Source organism: Myxine glutinosa, chromosome 6 (genome assembly GCF_964187855.1).
Source record: "Myxine glutinosa chromosome 6, kmMyxGlut1.1, whole genome shotgun sequence".
Taxonomy (NCBI): Eukaryota; Metazoa; Chordata; class Myxini; order Myxiniformes; family Myxinidae; genus Myxine; species Myxine glutinosa.
This window is the reverse complement of record NC_136266.1, coordinates 131,840,104-131,860,743: the sequence shown is the minus strand read 5'-3', so window position 1 is coordinate 131,860,743 and position 20,640 is coordinate 131,840,104. Positions and strand designations below refer to the sequence as shown.

At 45.2% G+C, this 20,640-nt stretch overlaps 1 protein-coding gene across 8 annotated transcripts in view; it reads right to left on the bottom strand.

The window, feature by feature from the left end:
• LOC137430304 (contactin-associated protein-like 2) overlaps positions 1–20,640 on the bottom strand; it is a 131,557-nt gene that overhangs the window by 11,010 nt on the left and 99,907 nt on the right. For all 8 annotated transcript variants that reach the window (XM_068121084.2, XM_078780549.1, XM_078780548.1 and 5 more), the window contains 2 exons: positions 11,022–11,174; positions 7,619–7,675 (listed from right to left, as the gene is read on the bottom strand). In XM_068121084.2, the coding sequence (XP_067977185.1) occupies positions 7,619–7,675; positions 11,022–11,169 (205 nt within the window). In that variant the 5' untranslated portion in view covers positions 11,170–11,174. The remainder of the gene's footprint in view (positions 1–7,618; positions 7,676–11,021; positions 11,175–20,640) is intronic.

Here is a 20,640-nt window from a genome sequence, read left to right as displayed (position 1 = left end):
CTCTATGCTACTTTAAGGTTTACACACTGAGCCTCCAAGGTATACCAGATTACTTACCTCTGACAAATATCCTCATACAAGAGGAATGCTACTCCAGGTGAACACTGGGACCAAGATCTTCTTAAGACTATCTATGCCACCCCCTAACCCTCTATTAGGGACTTCAAAAACGCCCCAACACTTACTCGGTAACATGTCTTACAGCTCTGCGCTCCCTTCTTTGACTCATAGTCAGGTTCACTATGTTTTTTCGTTCAAAATCATGGTAGATTAGCAAACCTATACATTTTTGGAAACGTTATTACATGGAAAATCTGAAAATCAATGTTTACATTTGCCAATTCCGACCAATTCCATTCGACCAATTCGACCATTCGACCAATCGCTTCGATCGACCATTCGACCATTTCAATTCGATTCATCGAATTCGATTCGATCGACCATTCGACCAATTCGATTTGCCAATCAATTTGACCGACCTTTGCTTGTGTGGAACGGACTGTGAAAACGATGCGGACTATATTGTCGGATACGACACACAGGACAGTGATGACGAACTCTAAATGGCATATTCTGTAATCGTGTATGTTTGATGCCATTGACTGCCTGTGTATATTTTGTCATTGACTGCCTGTGTAGATGTGAAGTTATACTGACTGCATGTGTAGACATGTTTTTTTTTTGTTTTTTTCCTTTGTTTGTTTGTTTGTTTGTTTGTTTGTTGTTGTTGTTGTATACAAGATCGAGGCTCGTGAAAGAGCGAACATTAATCACACAGAAAGACAAACCGACACATAAAACATAACATCGGGAGCGGTAGACAAGATGGGGAGAGAGGGGGAAGGACACAAACACAACATTTGAGAGCAGGGACCGAGAGACATGGAGACATCGAGAGATCTGAGAGAGGGCAAGGGCTTTGGGGGGGGGGGGGCATGGGAAGGGGGCGGTGGGAGAGGTATAAAACATATGGACACTGCCAGGACTTCCAGGAAAGTAGTTGGAATTTCAAACAAGGTGGGTCTGGGGTGAATTAGCGGGGGTAGAAAAGATCAAGGTTTTGGATGGGGGAAGATAAGAGATGGTGGTGAACAGCTGTTTTAAAGACCTGGAGGGAGGAGTGGGATTGAAGGGAGTGAGGGAGTTTGTTCCAGAGGCGGGAGAAAAGAGGAATGAAAGAGTGAAGGTGAGCAGAGAGCCGAGATTTCGGCAGTTTAACCATCAGAGGGTTGCTGGCAGATCTTGTGCGACCTGTAGGAATATTTGGGGGACAGAGCACAGAGAGAGCTGGGGGTGCAAGGCCGGAGAGGAGTCGGTAGAAGACAGAAAGACCACCTACCTGCCTGCGGTGACCGAGTGAAAGGCCCTCAGAGATAGCTTCATCGCGGGAGATTCCAATAATTCTGAAAGCTTTGGTTTCAACAGCGTGAAGCCGAGCTAGGTGTGAGGCAGGAGCACCGGCCCATAGGGGAGAACAGTATTCCATTGAGCTGCGGATGAAAGCCTTGTATGTGGTGAGGAGCTCAGGTGTGCCGAGGAAGGACTTCGCACGACGTAGGATGCCCAGTCGGCGACTGGCTTTGGAGGCCAGCTTGGAAATGTGGTTTTCCCAAGAAAGATCATGGCAGATAGGGAGACCCAAAAGCTTGAGCGACAGAACTTCTTGGAGAGGATTGTTGAGAAAGTAGATGGGAGGGTTGTCCAGTCGATCTTTTCGGAGAGACATAGTAAGAGTGTGAGATTTGTCAGGATTGAAAGACATGTTCCACTTGTTTGACCAGTCTGTGATTTTGTCCAAGTCTTCAGAGAGTGAGGAGGCTGCAGACTGCCGATCTGAGGGAAGAGGAATGGAGCGGCAGAGAGTGGAGTCATCAGCAAAGAGATAGAGAGGATTTTCAAGAGAGTCAGAGAGATCATTGATGAAGACCAGAAAAAGCACGGGGCCCAGAACACTGCCTTGGGGAACTCCAGCCTGAACAGGAAGAGATGAGAGAAACCCATTCAGGGCCACACGTTGACGACGACTAGAGAGGAAGTCCGCCAGCCATGCGTGGAGATTTCCATGGATACCAAAGGAGGAGAGTTTGGTGAGCAGAGCGGGGTGCCAGACCGTGTCGAAGGCACGTGATATGTCGAGGGAGACAGCTCTAATTTCCTGTTTGGCATTGAGGACCTCCATCCATTGTTGAGACAGCAGAAGCAGCATGTCCAGAGTAGCGTGACCTGGTCTGAAACCAAATTGATGATCAGAGATCAAGCCATTGGAGAAGAGGAAAGATTTCATATCCGAAGCAATGATGGATTCCATGACTTTGCTGATAATTGGGAGAAGGCTGATTGGTCTGTAGTTGCTAGGATCTGTTTTTGCACCTTTTTTGTGCAAAGCGGTGATGTTGGCTGATTTCCAAGCAGATGGCAGTTGACCTTGAGCAAAAGGGAGGGTGAAGAGAACAGAGAGAGGGTGAGATAGAGCGGCAGAGCAGGATTTTAGGACCCGTGGGCTGATGCCGTTGGGTCCAGTTGCAGAATCAGAGTCGAGGGTTGACAGAAACTTTTCCACCTTGTCAGGAGGAAAGGACACGGAGTCCAGGAGCAGCAGGGTACGACTGGGTATGGTGGGTACAGAGAGGGATGGGTTTGGGACACAAGATTGAGAGGCAAACACAGAGTTGAGGCATTCAGCTTTTTCACGTGCGGAGTCAGCTGTGTAGCCGTTTGAGGTAAGGGAGGGGATGGAGGGGGAACAAACACCAGAAACGGATTTGACCAGACGCCACCAGGATTTGGAAGAGGGAGACAGATAAGAGAGTTCGGTCTTGAGAACGGAGAGATATTGTTTCCTGGCTCTCCTGAGGGTGGACACACACTTGTTTCGGGTTTTGTGAAAGGAAATGAGATTTCCTTCCGTTGGATTTGCTTTCCAGGAGACGAAGGCAAGTTGTTTCTGGGCAACAGCCTCACCACAAGATTCCGTGTACCATGGACGGGAGGAAGGGTATGACAACTGAAGACGAGATGGGATAAATCTGTGCATGAGAGAGAGCAATTTACTTTGGAAGAATTCCCAGGATGAGTTGATGTCAGAGGTGGTAGAGATGGGAGACCAGTCCAGATGATTGATGGCTGCTTGAAGACCGTGCCAGTTGGCCTGAGTGAAATGCCAGACTCGTCGACGCTGAGCAGGCTCCCTGAGGATGGTCAGAGAGATGTCCACTTTAACAAGGACATGATCAGATGATCCGATTGGAGCAGAAGAAGAGCAGCAGACATTTTCAGGGAAGTTAGTCATAACCAAGTCCAGAAGAGAAGATGTTCCGTTGACTGAGATCCGGGTCGGGAAATTGACAGATTGTGTCAGTCCCAGTGAGTCGCAGAAGTCCTTTGCTGAGGAGCCATGGCTGGTGAGAGAGGTACCCACACCCAGCCAACTGGCATGACGACAGTTGAAATCACCACATATGAGGAAGAGAGAGTTGGGATGAGTAGATAGAAGTTGGTCCATATTATCAGACAGCGAGATGTAGATGGAGTCATCACTGTTTGGTGGACGGTACAACACACATATGAACAAGAGGTGGGAGCGAAGGGGAAGCCGTAGCCAGAGGTATTCCTGGGGGTGAGGTGGAGAGAGTGCAGTGCAGGGCGAGTGAGGAAGAGAGTTTTTGATAAAGATAGCAACCCCGCCTCCAGGACGAGGCTCAGGTCTATCATACCGGAGGAGGGAGTAGCCCGGGAGAGATACTAAGGAATCAGAGACATCATAAAGGAGGAAAGTTTCTGTTAAGCAGATCACGTCTGGTTTGACAGAAGCAACCTGTATGGAGAGATTTTGCTGACTGCCTGTGTATGTTTGGTGATATGAATTATTGTGACACATTTTGATGTTATTAACTGCCTGTACAAAATGATAACATGTATTTGATTATGCAACTTATCATCTATCTATAATTCCACTAATCTCTGTGTGTATGTGTGTGTGTATGTATGCGACAACGATTTCTCGACAACTATCGGTCCGATATACTTGAAACTTGCCAGGTATATTGCTGGGGACCCGAGGATGTGCCTTTTCAAGGTTTGAAATTAATCGGACAAGTACTTACCGAGCTATGGCGATTTAGCCGTTCGCCGTTCGCTTTGGCGTTGCGAATGGACCAAACCATTCCATGTAAATAGAGGGGGGGGGGGTTCTGTGGTCGTTGCGAATGGACGAAACCATTTCATGTAAATAGAGGGGGGGGATTGTCACTGTACTCGCAAGCCGTTCGCCGTTCGCTTTGGCGTTGCGAATGGACCAAACCATTTCATGTAAATAGAGGGGGGGGATATAATTTTAGATAGATATATAGTACGGGCATATATATAGTACGGGCATGCCCTAGTGAATATAAAGACAGTATTTTGCAATTCAAAACCTTTGATTCGTGTCTTACCATTCCCCATAGCACTAATTTGATACTTTCATTGGATTCCTTGTCCCTGAAAATATAGGTTTAGTATATTTTAAAAAGTTTTTAGGGTAATTAGAGGCAGAAATAGAACAAAATATGTATTTTACAGTGGCCATTTTGAAAATCCAAAATGGCCGCCATACAGGTATCTATCTATAATTCCAGTAATCTCTGTGTGTGTGTATGCGACCGCTGTTTCTCGACAACTACCGGTCCGATATACTTGAAACTTGCCAGGTATATTGCTGGGGACCCGAGGATGTGCCTTTTCAAGGTTTCATATTAATCGGACAATTACTTACCGAGCTATGTCCAAAAAACGATTCAACCAATCAGAGAGCAGCGAGCTATCGCGTGTGCCGAACGTGGCGAACACACTCTGCCTCGGACGGCACATTTGAGAGCGTATTCATTTATTTCACGTTGGCAAACTATGTTGCCGCTATGTTGGCGTTAAACTATGTTTTAAAACTAATTAAAACCATTTCATGTAAATAGAGGGGGGGGGGGATTGTCACTGTACTCGCAAGCCGTTCGCCGTTCGCTTTGGCGTTGCGAATGGACCAAAACATTTCATGAACCAAACCATTTCATGTAAAGCGTTCGCCGTTCGCTTTGGCGTTGCGAATGGACCAAAACATTTCATAGACCAAACCATTTCATGCAAATAGAGGGGGGGGGATATAATTTTAGATATAGATATAGTACGGGCATGCCCTAGTCTCTCCAAATGTAAACATTGATTTTTAGTTTCCTTATGCTATAACCTTTCCAAAAATGTATACGTTTGCTAATCTACCATGATTTTGAACGAAATATAATTTATTGACATAGTGAACCTGACTATCACTTCAAACATAAAAGCACAAAGAGACACCATCAAAATCACATCTGTCCTCACCATGAATATAAATCATCAGTTCTGAGTTGTGTGATTGTCTCTGTTGTGCAGCACTGTCTTGGTCAAATAATTACACTAAAACCTCGTTCAGTCAACAGTTGACATCGGTAATGACAGCACAAATCCATACAGAGATACTACAAGAGGATAAAGATCTGTCACTGAATTGTCTTGTAAAAATTGCACAACCTCCTAAATTCCTGCCCTTACAACGTACAGACAATATTTGTTTGAACAGCTTCCATTCTGCCCCAACACTTGTACGATTACCGAGGATGGCATGATCTTTAAAGTAGGCACATACCTTGGTAACTTCCTCATCCACGAACACACCCAAATTAGGATTGGTCACTTCAGGGACATGTGTGGGTAACATGGAAGTGAATGTACCAATCTGACCCAAGTTACTCAACCTCTCCTCTATATTACCGATAACAAGACTGATCAACTGATCAAATACACTGTTTATTTACGCATTGCCTCACTATCACTGACATGATGGCCTTGGTACACAAAGCTCTCGGAATTTGCATGCTTAGGCACATTTTCAGTTAAAGTCATGTAGTTTGTACTAGTGTGTACCTTTAAGGGTCTTTAGCTCACCCATGCATACATGCATGCATCCACCTGACCAAGAAAAGCACTAAAGTTAAGATTCACCTTCTGGAAAATTCAACACAGTTGGCTTTGATATACAGAATATCACTTAAGAAAACGGTGAACATGCTACAAATTTGGACCTGGTTACTGACTTCAACAAACCCCGTGCAAATGCAGATTTATCTTTCGCTAACAGACACAAGACCAGATCAGATCAGATCAGATAAGTTACAAATGAGAGTATTCAAAGCCCCATGGAAAGATAGACTGTACCAAGTATGGAAAAGCTGCACAAACCTATTTTTAAAGTAATTTTATACACCTTGAATTTCCTTCAGATTTCTGGTATGTTTATTTAGCATGATACTCAAAGTATTTTGAACACTTTGTTCATAATTTCCTGAAACTTCAACAAGTAGGATATAGTAGCAGTAGCTTGACCACTCATTAAAGCAAGTCAATGAGCCACACAATGAATTATTAGAATAAATGTATGATCTGTGCTGCTGAAATTGTGTATCTACCACCATTCCTGTGATCAATCATAACACTAGCATCATCACCACCCATCAGACGTGGGTGGGAGGGGAGCTAGGATTTGGCGGATCTGAGTAGAGTGGAGACCTGAGATTTGGCGTACCCGAGTGGAGGGCTATTTGGGAGACCCGAGTGAAGGGGGCCAAGGATTTGGCGGGCCTGAGTGGAGTGGGGACCTGAGATTTGGTGGACCCGAGTGGAGGAAGGGACCGAGATTTGGTGGACATGAGTGAAAAGGGCGCCTGAGATTTGGTGGCCCCGGGTGGGAGGGGCACTTAGGATTTGGCCGGCCCGGGTGGGGGCTGAGATTTGGCGGGCATGTGTGGAAGGGGGGGGCCTGTGAGGGATGGGGACCAGTGGAGCACGCACACGCACACAAACACACCAACATCCTGTCTCCCATGAATTTGAATTTCAAACATCGCACAAAAAAGCTTGACTGGGGAGCACGGGCTTGCCAGTATGCATACATAGTCATGGTGCATATTTGGGAAATTTGCTGGATTTATGCAATCTGAAAGGCTCGACTCAATAGCACTCTGTGCACCACTAGTCAAGCTGCAAAAATACATTTTTCTCCCTCAGCTGATGGTCTCATACACTTCAGGTTGAGATGCACTTTAACGAACCGTCGGCCTGTTTGACATCACGACAGACAATTTGTATTTAAAGGGTCGAAGCATATTTACAGCAAATCCCAAAACACTGGGTTACACTCGCTTCTTAAGGAAACGCGAGACCTAGACAACTCTGATTAACATTTAAAGGGACAAATCTGCCCAGTTTCAATCCCCCATGCATGGACAAAACATTCGATATCAACAATCATTAAAAAAAAAATCTGAGTAGAGTCATTTGATTTTGTTGATTTGATATCAACAATCATTAATCGAGACAAAAGGCAAGCATATGGATTATAAACATCGGCCTCCATCTCACATGTCCATTTTTCCCTCAGTCAATTATTGCATTTTATAAACTCTTCTGGTTCGTTGTTGATAGATAAATTGTTGCTGTATTTTTAAAAACAGCTTCGCCAATTTATCCAATTCCCATTCCCAAACATGCAAAGTCACAATGTATATACAATGTGCATGTGTGCATTGCTCAGCCTTGTAAATTCTCTTACCTATAATCAGCTTGTGATTCTCAGACAGCGTGTCTTTTGCCACATTTCCAACCAGATCTGCAAAACAAGACATGTTGAAACCAAATCGATGTTGCCATTACTGCCTCGAATGCAAAAAAAACGTTCTTATTCTACGCAAAGCTGTGTGCCATTTTGGGTTTGCTGGCTTGGTGTTCATAAAATCGAAAACCTTGTTCTTGGCATAAAAACCAAATCGATGTTCCTTGGCTTCGCCTCACAGGTGATGTGCAATGAGCTTTTATATCAATAAAAAGATTATTAATCAATTCCGCAAGAGGATGAGACTTATTAAATTTTGGCCTAACGTCTTTGTACTGTACTTTTAGAATTAGAATATCAGGAGAAGCTCCACCATGAACCTTAGAAAGAGAAGAAAATAATCAAAGTAAATGTATGGAACTCCAAATAGAGCAGAACCTACAATATAAATCACCATGGTGATCAAACAGCACCGACTTACATAACTCATAAAGCATTGGAGATAACCACAACACCAGAGGGCGACCAATTCGTGGCCACTCGCTCGCGAATAGTGAGCTTCAACGTTTGGATACGAAGTCAGGATCCTTCCGTTTGGTGCCAAAGCTGTTACTGTGGAAAATGTTAAACTGGGTGGTTTGCCTTTTCCTTCCGAGCAGTTGGTCAGGGGAATGATCTGGAATTTGTTGAGGGCGATGGCAATAACAAGCCAACGCTTCGCGAAAAACAGAGAGATCTTTAACGTCCTACGATGACGAGTGTGGAACACACAATGATGCATCGCACTGCATGCGGAACTCCAGGATGGCATTTTATAGCTGGTCCATATTCAAATCCAGGATAGATAGCTGAGATGCAAGTGTGCGTACCTGGAGGATATCCAGCCAACCCCTTATTTAACCAAGCAAGCTATAAAGATGCTAGACCACAATAAAAATTATATATATATATATATATATATATATATATATCTATATATATCTATATATATCTATATATATATATATATATCTATCTATATATATATATATATCTATATATATATATATATATATATATCTATATATATCTATATATATATATATATATATATATATATATAATGGTATCTGTAATCTGGTTCTCCAACCTAATGAGCGGACAACATGACGTCATCGCCATGCACGTCCGCCTTGCCTGCAAAGTTCCAGAGGAACCATCTAGCAGTGCGTCATTACGGATTATAAATACAGATACTGTCACAAGTGCATGCAAAACTCACAGTTACCGACCTGGTTTCGCCCTTGTTGGGGCTTCATCAGGGCAACGCAGTGAGGCTTTCCATACACTTGTAACTCTGTGACCCTTTCGGTTTTTATATCAGTCACTATGCGACCTTCATATCATCAGTGGGGAACCGCCAGCAAGGTGTCCCATACAGCTGCTGCTGCACCTTGCTGGGAGCGATAAGCACCGCCTGCCACGCGGTAACGTTATCTCTGGTATCCACTCATCATATGGAGTCGACTTGGTTGCCTCTGGAACTTTGCAGGCAAGGCGGACGTGCATGGCGATGACGTCATGTTGTCCGCTCATTAGGTTGGAGAACCAGATTACAGATACCATTATTAGTAACTCCCAATCGCAACCAAGTCGACTCCATATGATGAGTGGATACCAGAGATAACGTTACCGCGTGGCAGGCAGTGCTTATCGCTCCCAGCAAGGTGCAGCAGCAGCTGTATGGGACACCTTGCTGGCGGTTCCCCACTGATGATATGAAGGTCGCATAGTGACTGATATATATATATATATATATATATATATATATATATATATATATATATATATATATATATATTCTTCTTTCTTTTACTTGAAGCATTTTAAATGACAGTATTCCGCATCATGGTTAAAGCCATCAGTCTGTCAGCTGGCTTCCTTCACATATTGTCTTTATGGGCCATCTACTCGTATATATTATTGATTCAATAAAAGGGAGATGGATGAAATGGAAAAAAAGTTCGGGGAGGGATTGACAATGAAAAGAAAACAAATGAGAAAAGGAAGAGGAGATATTAGGAAGGTGTGAAATCGGGAGGTCAGGTGTTGGAGAGTATAGAATTATGGGATTTAAAAAAAATTACTAAATCGAGGCTTACAAAATACCAAGTTGACAGAGGGCTAAAAGGCAAAGTAGTGATCGTGGTGCAACAGTTGAATAGGACAAGCAGGGAATGAGCCAACTAAAAATAGAAAGAAGAGGAAGAGGAAGAAGAGGATGAGGAAGAGGAGGAGGAGGAGGAGGAGGAAGAGGAGGAGGCAAAACAAAAAGAAAAAAGAAAGAAAAGGAGGAGGAAATACATTAATTTGCAAGTAAAAAAAGTTGGGCAAGGTAGGGCTATAGAAACGTAGAAATATTGCGGATAAGGATGGGGGTCGAGACGAGATGGGGGTGCACTGCTTGCTTGAAGCCCTGGAGGAAAGAGTGGGATTGAGCAGTTTACATAAGACAGTTTCACAAATGCAAGAAAAGAGGACCGAAGGAGTTGGTGTGCTGTAATCCTGGATTTTGGGAGTTTAACCAGGAAAGGGTTAATGGAAGAATGCATGAAGAATGCATCTCAACCATGCATCCTGGATTTTCTGGGGAGGATTGGAGGGCTGAGATAGGAGAGAGGTTTAGACTAGGGGAGCATTAACAAACATACATACACCAAACAGTGACATGTTTATTACAGTTTTTACAACAGGGCACCACCCAGAATGAGGAGCTGCTCGATTGGTCAGCAACCATAACTTGGCACTGGTGGATTTCTCGCAGCTCAATAAAATCTTTATTTGAAGGATGTATTTACAATTTCTTGCAGGATTTTTCCATTTCAAAATGAGGATGTTACATCAACCAGGATCAAAGAGGGCGGGGGGGGGGGGGAAGGGAAGGGGGGGGGGAAGGGAAGGTGGGGAAAAGGGAAGGTGGGGAAAAGGGAAGGTGGGGAAAAGGGAAGGTGGGGAAAAGGGAAGGTGGGGAAAAGGGAAGGTGGGGAAAAGGGAAGGTGGGGAAAAGGGAAGGTGGGGAAAAGGGAAGGTGGGGAAAAGGGAAGGTGGGGAAAAGGGAAGGTGGGGAAAAGGGAAGATGGGTAGAGGAAGGGGAGGGGGGGGGGGTAGAGGAAGTGGAGGAAGAGAGAGGGAAGAGGGAATGGAGTGGCAGAGAGGGGAGGGTGGGTGAAGAGGAGACTAATTTGAAATTAGAAACTCCTGCCATCAGTAGAGTGAAAATTTTTATTTTTTATTTTTAAATATAACATGCTTTGGGACACACAAGTCACATTACAAAATGTCAATCTACAAGTACAAGCCACACCAATCTCAAGTCAAAGCAATTTCTTACAACAACAAACAAAATCAACATAACGACACAAACCTTGGTGGACCATTGTCGAAGTCCCTTGCACCCCGAACGTAGATCCCACACGCGTCCAAACTGTTGGTGTGAAAGTCTCATTTCCTGGCATCACCGTGGGTGTCGCCGAATCATTTCCTAATGCAGTCAGGGTTGCGTTGGGCCCCATATTGCCTGCACGGATCACACATGGAATCAAAACAGCTGCTCAAGCATCAAGCCGACAAGAAGCTTGCATGACGTCAGTGCAAGCAAAAGTCCTCCAGTAAATACAAGTGCAAAAACCATACAAGGGTTACATAGTGGGTGATATGGTTGCAAATCACAGACTTAACATTCCTGGCAAAAAAAAAAAAACAGGTTACAAAAATGTTTTAGAAAGAAAGACAAAATGCATTTCCAAAAGGCAGAATAAGGTACAAAAAACAACAACCGTGCTTACACCGTGCAAGAAGAGAGCATTATAACAAAACGTGACAGTTCAGTTTTTAAAACTGGGCAGTCTGGAATGAGCACATTTATGGTTGTTTGGTGTGGTACTAGTTTGGTGTGGTTTTCTTGAGTAGACATAAATATTAGTGAGAAATAAAAGCAGCAATTGGTCCTTCTTTTTGGTTTGGGGAGTGCAAGGGGTTGTTCATGGAAAGTAAGCTAAATTTTTTAGAATTAATTTGCAACACAAAGCACCTTTGCAAACTGGCAATAAAGCAAATTTACCACTTGCAGACCCCACCCATGTCCTTGTTTCTCTAGACTACATGGGGTAAGGTGTTCTACAAATTTACCACTCGCAGACCCCACCCATGTCCTCGTTTCTGCAGACAACATGGGGTAAGGTGTTCTACAAATTTACCACTCGCAGACCCCACCCATGTCCTCGTTTCTGCAGACTACATGGGGTAAGATATTCTACAAATTTACCACTCGCAGACCCCACCCATGTCCTTGTTTCTCTAGACTACATGGGGTAAGGTGTTCTACAAATTTACCACTCGCAGACCCCACCCATGTCCTTGTTTCTCAAGACTACATGGGGTAAGATATTCTACAAATTTACCACTTGCAGACCCTGCCCACGTCCTTGTTTCTCTAGACTACATGGGGTAAGATATTCTACAAATTTACCACTCGCAGACCCTGCACATGTCCTCGTTTCTCCAGACTACATGGGGTAAGATATTCTACAAATTTACCACTCGCAGACCCTGCCCACGTCCTTGTTTCTCTAGACTACATGGGGTAAGATATTCTACAAATTTACCACTCGCAGACCCTGCCCATGTCCTCGTTTCTGTAGACTACATGGGGTAAGGTGTTCTACAAATTTACCACTCGCAGACCCTGCCCATGTCCTTGTTTCTCTCGACTACATGGGGTAAGATATTCTACAAATTTACCACTCGCAGACGCCGCCCATGTCCTCGTTTCTCTAGACATGGGGTAAGGTGTTCGACAAATTTACCACTCACAGACCCCCGCACATGTCCTCGTTTCTGTAGACTACATGGGTTGAGGTGTTCTGCAAATTTACCACACGCAGACCCCGTCCATGTCCTCGTTTCTGTAGACTACGAGGGGTAAGGTGTTCTCCAAATTTACCACTCGCAGACCCCCGCACATGTCCTCGTTTCTGTAGACTACATGGGTTGAGGTGTTCTCCAAATTTACCACTCGCAGACCCCGCCCATGTCATCGTTTCTCTGGACTACATGGGGTGAGGTGTTCTACAAATTTACCACTCGCAGACCCTGCCCATGTCCTCGTTTCTGTAGACTACATGGGGTAAGGTGTTCTACAAATTTACCACTCGCAGACCCTGCCCATGTCCTCGTTTCTGCAGACTACATGGGGTAAGGTGTTCTACAAATTTACCACTCGCAGACCCCGCCCATGTCCTCGTTTCTGCAGACTACATGGGGTAAGGTGTTCTACAAATTTACCACTCGCAGTCCCCGCACATGTCCTTGTTTCTGTAGACTACATGGGGTAAGGTGTTCGACAAATTTACCACTCGCAGACCCCGCACATGTCCTTGTTTCTGTAGACTACATGGGGTAAGGTGTTCTACAAATTTACCACTCGCAGACCCCGCACATGTCCTTGTTTCTGTAGACTACATGGGTTGAGGTGTTCGACAAATTTACCACTCGCAGACCCCGCACATGTCCTTGTTTCTGTAGACTACATGGGGTAAGGTGTTCGACAAATTTACCACTCGCAGACCCCGCACATGTCCTTGTTTCTGTAGACTACATGGGGTAAGGTGTTCGACAAATTTACCACTCGCAGACCCCGCACATGTCCTTGTTTCTGTAGACTACATGGGGTAAGGTGTTCGACAAATTTACCACTCGTAGACCCCGCACATGTCCTTGTTTCTATAGACTGCGAGAGGCAAGGTATTCTATGAACTCTCGCGTTAAAGACTAAAAGTAAAACGAGTAAGAGATGCAAAATGTCATCAGACCCGTTTGTTTCAAACAGCAATAATTACGTAGGTACAGAAAATGCACAATAGCAAGACAATTCTAAAAAATGTTCCATGCGCTTGTCGTTTACTGCCCAACGTCATTAATACTTTCATTTCCCCTTACGTAACTCATTCGAGTCGGTATTTCACATTCGCATGAATAATGTCATCACCTGTAGGCTGTATGAAGGCTGTAACGTGACCGCGTGTTTCCACAATTAACGTACGAGGCCGCCCTTATATGACGTGCCTCACAGGGGGCGGGGATTGTATTTGGCAGAAGCCACGTGTGTCGGGGAACGCTCAGTTACCGAAAACATGTCTGATACCATACGTAATCTATGGACAGACTCAACTTTCAAAATTAAAGTTAACCAACCATTTTCTTCGTTTTGTAAGAACGAAAATATAACACCAAACAGAAAGTTACTAAACGTTACTTCCGTAATTCCTAAATGGTGCACATTTATTATATCCGGCGAAGCCGGTGTTGTCAATAAACGAGTACGTATTATGTTGAAAACCTGATTATGCCTTGGCTCGAGAATCCGAAGCGCCGTGGGCGCAGCCATCTTGCGTGAGCGGAAGTATGCATAACAAATTTAAAACGTTCATTAGGAGTTTCTTTCACCCGTCGTCGTTTGATTCACAATCTTATGCACCTCCGATGTATTAATAAAATAATTTAAGACCATCATCGGCCCGCACGGGCCTGGTTATCTTCAACAAAACGCGTCACCAAACACCGGACCCAATGAGAGTCGAGCATTTGCAAAAATATTTCTAAAATGAAAGCACTCAATGATGGGCGCCATCGACCGGATGCGGAAGTTTGCATAAAACAATTGCGAAAAAGTTGAATAGAAGCTTGTTTCACCCGTCGTTCTTTGATTCATAATCTAATGAAACCTGTCATTAGTAATTAAAATAAGTTAAGACCAACCTCGTTATCTTCAACGAAAATCGTCATCAAGCACCAGAACCAATGAGATTCGAGCATTTGAAAAAATATTATTACGCGTTTCGGACGGTGAAAACGGCGTCAAATATGCTAAAATTGACGAAGAATTATTTTTAGAAATCTCGCGGCCGTATGGGATAGTTTTTCACGGCCAGAAATATGGTATAAGCGGTTTACATATTTAGTTTAGAAATACGGATAGTTTTTCACGGCCGGAAATATCCGAAGTTGAGATGGAATTCATCAATTCACCGAATTAATCACTGCAAGCTAACGTCTTCTGGTGGACGAAGCTGCCGTGCCCGGAGAGTCAGAGAACCAGCCCTGGCGCCTGACAGCGACTGAAGTTAGAAGACAACACACACACTGTGAAAACGTATGTTAAGCCCAGTTAAAATTTCTTAAAATAGGCCCTAAGCTAGCACATCGTATAGTTACTTCCTTCAGCTTCTTGTGACATTTATTGTATGTAGGTATTGGGGAGGACTGTCTGCTGTTCTCTTTTACCAAGTCTTACCAGGTATGGTTGTAACGTATTATTCTGACTTGTATTTGCATTGTTGTTGTGGTTTATCGGACGCGCTTATTCGTCAGACACGAGTGAATCATCACCGCGTCAATAAACGCGTTTTCCGCTTCTGTTCTGACTCTGACATCACATGGTGTCAGAAGTTCGTTGATATTCACGCCATAAGCCGCCATTCGTCTCCATAAATATGGCATCTCCGAACTTTGATCATCCCTCGATCGACTGGGAGAGTCTGGATCTCTACCAGGAGTTTTGCCGGTTCAGAAATCACGTCAGTTTTGTCTTGTCAGGGCCGCTCGCAGACATAACGAAGCCTCGTCAAGCAGGATGGCTCGGAACGTGGATCGGCGAACAAGGTCGTCAAATCTACCAAACTCTATCTTGGGAGGAAGGAGAGAAAGACGACCCGCAGGAAGTGCTGAACAAATTCCAGAACTATGTGCAGCCCAGAAAGAACAAAAGAGTTGCCAGACACCGACTGAAACAAAGGCGCCAGCGGAGTGGTGAGTCTTTTGATCATTTCATAAAAGATCTGAGGATAATTCTCATGGATTGCGATTACCAAGACCCAGACGACATAATCGTCGATTGCATCATTGATGGCAGCCATGATAAGAGGGTCCAAGAGAAATTACTCGATAGGGGTGAGGAGCTCTCACTAGCTAAAGCTATAGAAATTGGCCAACAGCTAGAGCTCTCGCAGAAACATATGAGAATAGTCCGAGATGAAGATGCTCTCATCTCAGCCCTCAGATCTGAAAACGAACGAACTCAGCACCAGACTCAACGTTGTAAGAGCAAGCCTGATAGGCATACACAAGCCACCGAGCTGTTCAAAGCTGAGAATCGGTTTCGGAATGACGGTCCCTGCAGCAAATGTGGCCAGTCAGTGCACAGGCAAGCCAAGTGTCCAGCAATTAATTCTAGCTGCTCCTACTGCAAGAAGCCTGGTCACTGGTTTGCGGCGTGTCGGAAGAGACTGCGCGACCTAAAGTCCCTTGATGAGGAGACCAGTCTAGATCATGTAGATCTTCCTCAAGAACTCGTCAAGGAATCTGAAATTTTAAGGATCTCCGCTCTACAACCAAGCATCAATACGGCTACTCATGACAAGTGGGCACAGACCGTCACGTTGCTGGGTCAGCCGACTCGGTTCCGGATTGACACGGGTGCAAGGTGCAACACACTAACACTCGACGACTACCAGTTAGTCCAGCACCTCGCAGGCGATCTACAATCGTCGCATAAAGTTCTTAAAACATACTCGAACCATACTATCCATCCTGTCGGTACCGTGACACTCCCTCTCTCTCACAAAAACAAGACCGTTAGAGCCAGTTTTGAGGTCATTGACCTCGATCAGGAGAATGTAATGTCAGGCGCTACCTCGGAAGCCCTAGGCCTCATTGTCAAGCTCGATAAGTTGTCTCTTGTTCAGCCTCTAGTCAATGTGTCTCAGGAAGCAGTAATCTCTGAGTTTCCAGAAGTTGCCAAGACAACTGGAACTCTTCCCGGAACTTATCGGATCAAGCTTGTAGAAGGGTCACAGGGAGTAGTTCACGCTCCTCGCAGACAGCCTGCAGCATTGAGAGAGCAAATAGTTGACAAGCTACAAGAGATGGTCACCGAAGGTCACATCGCGAAGGTAGAACGACCGACTGAGTGGGTGAGTTCCATGGTAGTAGCTCTTCGCAACGGCAAAGTCCGCATCTGTATAGACCCCAAAGACTTAAACAAGTGCACAAAACGTGAGCACTACCCAATGAGAACTGTTCAGGAAGTTTTAGCTCAAATCCCTGGAGCCAAAGTATTTTCTGTGCTTGACGCCCGCAGTGGGTTCATGCAAATTCGCCTTGACGAGCCTTCTTCATTCTTGACCACGTTCAATACACCTGTAGGGAGATACCGCTGGCTGCGTCTCCCTTATGGATTGAGGTGCTCGCCGGAGATATTCCAGCGAATCATGGACCAGATGCTAGAAGGGATAGAATGGGCAACAGCGGTAATGGATGACATTTTAGTTGCTGGTCGTGACATCACCCACCACGACTGTGTACTGAAGCGAGTTATGCAACGAGCTACAAGTTATAACCTGCAACTAAACTTCCGAAAATGCCTCATCCGGCGAACCTCAGTCCCTTATGTAGGCCACCTGCTTACTGCAGAAGGAGTGCTACCAGATCCATTCAAGACGAAGGCAGTTGAGAAAATGCCACGTCCAACAGACAAACAAGGCGTCAAGCGTTTCCTTGGATTCGTTCAGTATTTAGGGAAGTTTATCCCCAACCTAAGTGACACAAGCAAGCCTCTCCGTGATCTCTGCAAGGCGGACGTGGAGTTCTCCTGGCAGTCAGCTCAGGAGCTGTCCTTCAAGAAGCTGAAGCAAGCATGTATTTCGGCCCCGGTCCTTCAGTACTACGATGTAAGTCAGCCAGTTGAAATACAAGCCGATGCCAGCCAAAACGCTGTAGGAGCCTGTTTGCTCCAGAATGGCAACCCTATAGCGTTCACATCACGCAGTATGACCGATACTGAGTGTCGCTACGCTATGATTGAGAAGGAAATGCTCTCAATCGTCCATGCAACAGAAGCATTTCACTACTATATCTTTGGAAAATCAGTAGTGGTATATAATGACCATAAACCCCTTGAGGAAATCTTCAAGAAGCCTCTCCTATCTTCTCCCATGCGTTTACAGCGTATGTTGCTCAAGCTTCAACGGTATGACTTGGAGGTTAACTACTGCCGTGGTTCTGAGATGGTGCTCCCCGACGCATTGTCCCGTGCACCTCTACCGGACACCGACTCAGAAGCTGGGAAAGACCTTGAGCCTGTGAACATGTTCCAGTTCCTTGCGATCACGAGTGGGAAATACCTCGAAATCCAGGAAGCTACTCTGAGTCAAATGAGCCTTCTCTGCGGTGTCATTGCAAGTGGATGGCCTGACTCCCGAAAGGAAGTCCCAGCACAGGTCCGTCCGTACTTTGACTCCAGAACGCAATTGGCAGTCTCAGACAGTGTTGTCTACAAAGGCATGCGCCTTGTCATCCCGCCAAGCCTCAGACCCAGAATGCTGAGCTTGATTCATGAATCGCACCTCGGAGTGAACAAGTGTAAGCAGCGTGCTCGCGAGGTCATGTATTGGCCCTCAATGAACTCTGACATCGAAGAAACTGTACGGAATTGTTGCAAGTGTGCAGAGTATCAAAGCGCTCAGCAACGGGAGCCTCTCTTGCCGACTTACACGCCTGATCTTCCATTCATCGAAGTTGGAAGCGACGTTTTTGACTTCGAATCAAAGCAGTATTTGCTCACGGTCGATTATTACTCCAAGTTTGTGGAGGTGGATTGCCTCAAGGACATTACAGCTCGCTCTGTAATCGAAGCTCTCAAGCAGCAGTTTTGTCGACATGGTATTCCAGAGAAGCTGCGAAGCGATTCCGGAAGTCAGTACACGTCAGAGGAATTTTCTCAGTTTTGCAAAGAATATGGCATAACTCACGACATTGTGTCCCCCAAGCACCAACGTGCCAATGGAGAGGCAGAAAGAGCGATCCAGACAGTGAAAAGGCTCTGGAAGAAGTCAGCAGATAAGTACTTAGCCCTGCTAGACTACCGCACCACTCCACTTGAAGGAATAAACTTGTCCCCGGCTCAGCTCCTAATGGGAAGACGCCCCAGAAACACACTGCCTTGCAGCCGCACTCTTCTCATGCCTGCGCGGTATGACCATCACCTTGTGAGATCACGCCTTGACACACAGAAGGAGAAACAAAAATACTATCATGACAAGCCATCTATGTCAGATTTGCCACCGCTCCAGCCGGGAGACAGTGTTAGGATGTTGCCAAACCCGGAGGCCAGGCATTGGATTCCGGCTGTAGTTGAGGCGCGCCACAACAGCCCCCGGTCATATTTGCTGAGGACCCCAAACAATGTGTACCGGCGTAACAGGCTCCATCTCCGCAGAGTGCCTCATTCAACCAATGTTGGCCCGGTGGGAAGTCAGCCACTCTCTCGCTTTTACTCTTCTCAGGACATGAGGGACTTCCCTGATCCCACCACTCAACAGGACACCCCAGTGGGGAACTGCTGCAAGTCCCCAAGTCCAAGTGAGCAAGCATCTGAATCCCAAAGTCTCCCAACAGTGTCATCGCCTCGAGCCACTGCATCTCCCAGAAATACCAAGTTCATCACAAGGAGCGGCAGAGCGGTTAACCCTCCCAGACGTCTGGATCTTTAAATTTAAATCAATTGATTCACGTGATCTGAATGTGATGCTGTTTGTTAATTAATTCAGTGTAAGTTTTACTTTATAGAGTTATTTGCTTTGCTGGTTTCCTTTAAAGTGGCTTCCTTGAAAGAAAGGAGGATGTAACGTATTATTCTGACTTGTATTTGCATTGTTGTTGTGGTTTATCGGACGCGCTTATTCGTCAGACACGAGTGAATCATCACCGCGTCAATAAACGCGTTTTCCGCTTCCGGCACGATGGAGTCTGCTTGAGTTCGTTACAATGGTACCTACTACACCTACCTACCTACCTACTACCAACTACCTATCTACCTACTACCAACTACCTACCTACCTACTACCAACTACCTAACCTACTGATGCCATGGTGATGGGTAAAATAGTGGCAAGAGGTTTTGGCTTCGCCGGCTCATTGCGGCTTTGCAGTCGGTACTAGTAGCCGGCGAAGCCGGTGTTGTCAATAAACGAGTACGTATTATGTTGAAAACCTGATTATGCCTTGGCTCGAGAATCCGAAGCGCAGTGAGCGCAGCCATCTTGCGGAGGTGGAAGTATGCGTAACAAATTTAAAACGTTCATTAGGAGTTTCTTTCACCCGTCGTCGTTTGATTCACAATCTTATGCACCTCCGATGTATTAACAAAATAATTTAAGACCAACATCGCCCCGCACGGGCCTGGTTATCTTCAACAAAACGCGTCACCAAACACCGGACCCAATGAGAGTCGAGCATTTGCAAAAATATGTCTAAAATGAAAGCGCTCACTGGATGGAGTGCTGGAGACAGCCATCGACCGGATGCGGAAGTTTGCATAAAACAATTGCGAAAAAGTTCAATAGGAGTTTGTTTCACCCGTCGTTCTTTGATTCATAATCTAGTGAAACCTCTCATTAGTAATTAAAATACGTTAAGACCAGCCTCGTTATCTTCAACGAAAATCGTCATCAAAGACCAGAACCAATGAGATTCGAGCATTTGAAAAAATATTATTCCGCGTTTCGGACGGTGAAAATGGCGTCAAATATTCTCGCATTGACGAAAAATTATTTTTTAGAAATCTCGCGGCCGTACGGGATAGTTTTTCACGGCCAGAAATATGGTATAAGCGGTTTACATATTTAGTTTAGAAATACGGATAGTTTTTCACGGCCGGAAATATCCGAAGTTGAGATGGAATTCACCGAATTAATCACTGCAAGCTAACGTCTTCTGGTGGACGAAGCTGCCGTGCCCGGAGAGTCAGAGAACCAGCCCTGGCGCCTGACGGCGACTGAAGTTAGAAGACTACACACTTACTGTGAAAACGTATGTTAAGCCCAGTTAAAAATAGGCCTTAAGCTAGCACATCGTACAGTTACTTCCTTAAGCTTCTTGTGACATTTATTGTATTGTATGCAGGTATTGCCATTGGGGAGGACTGTCTG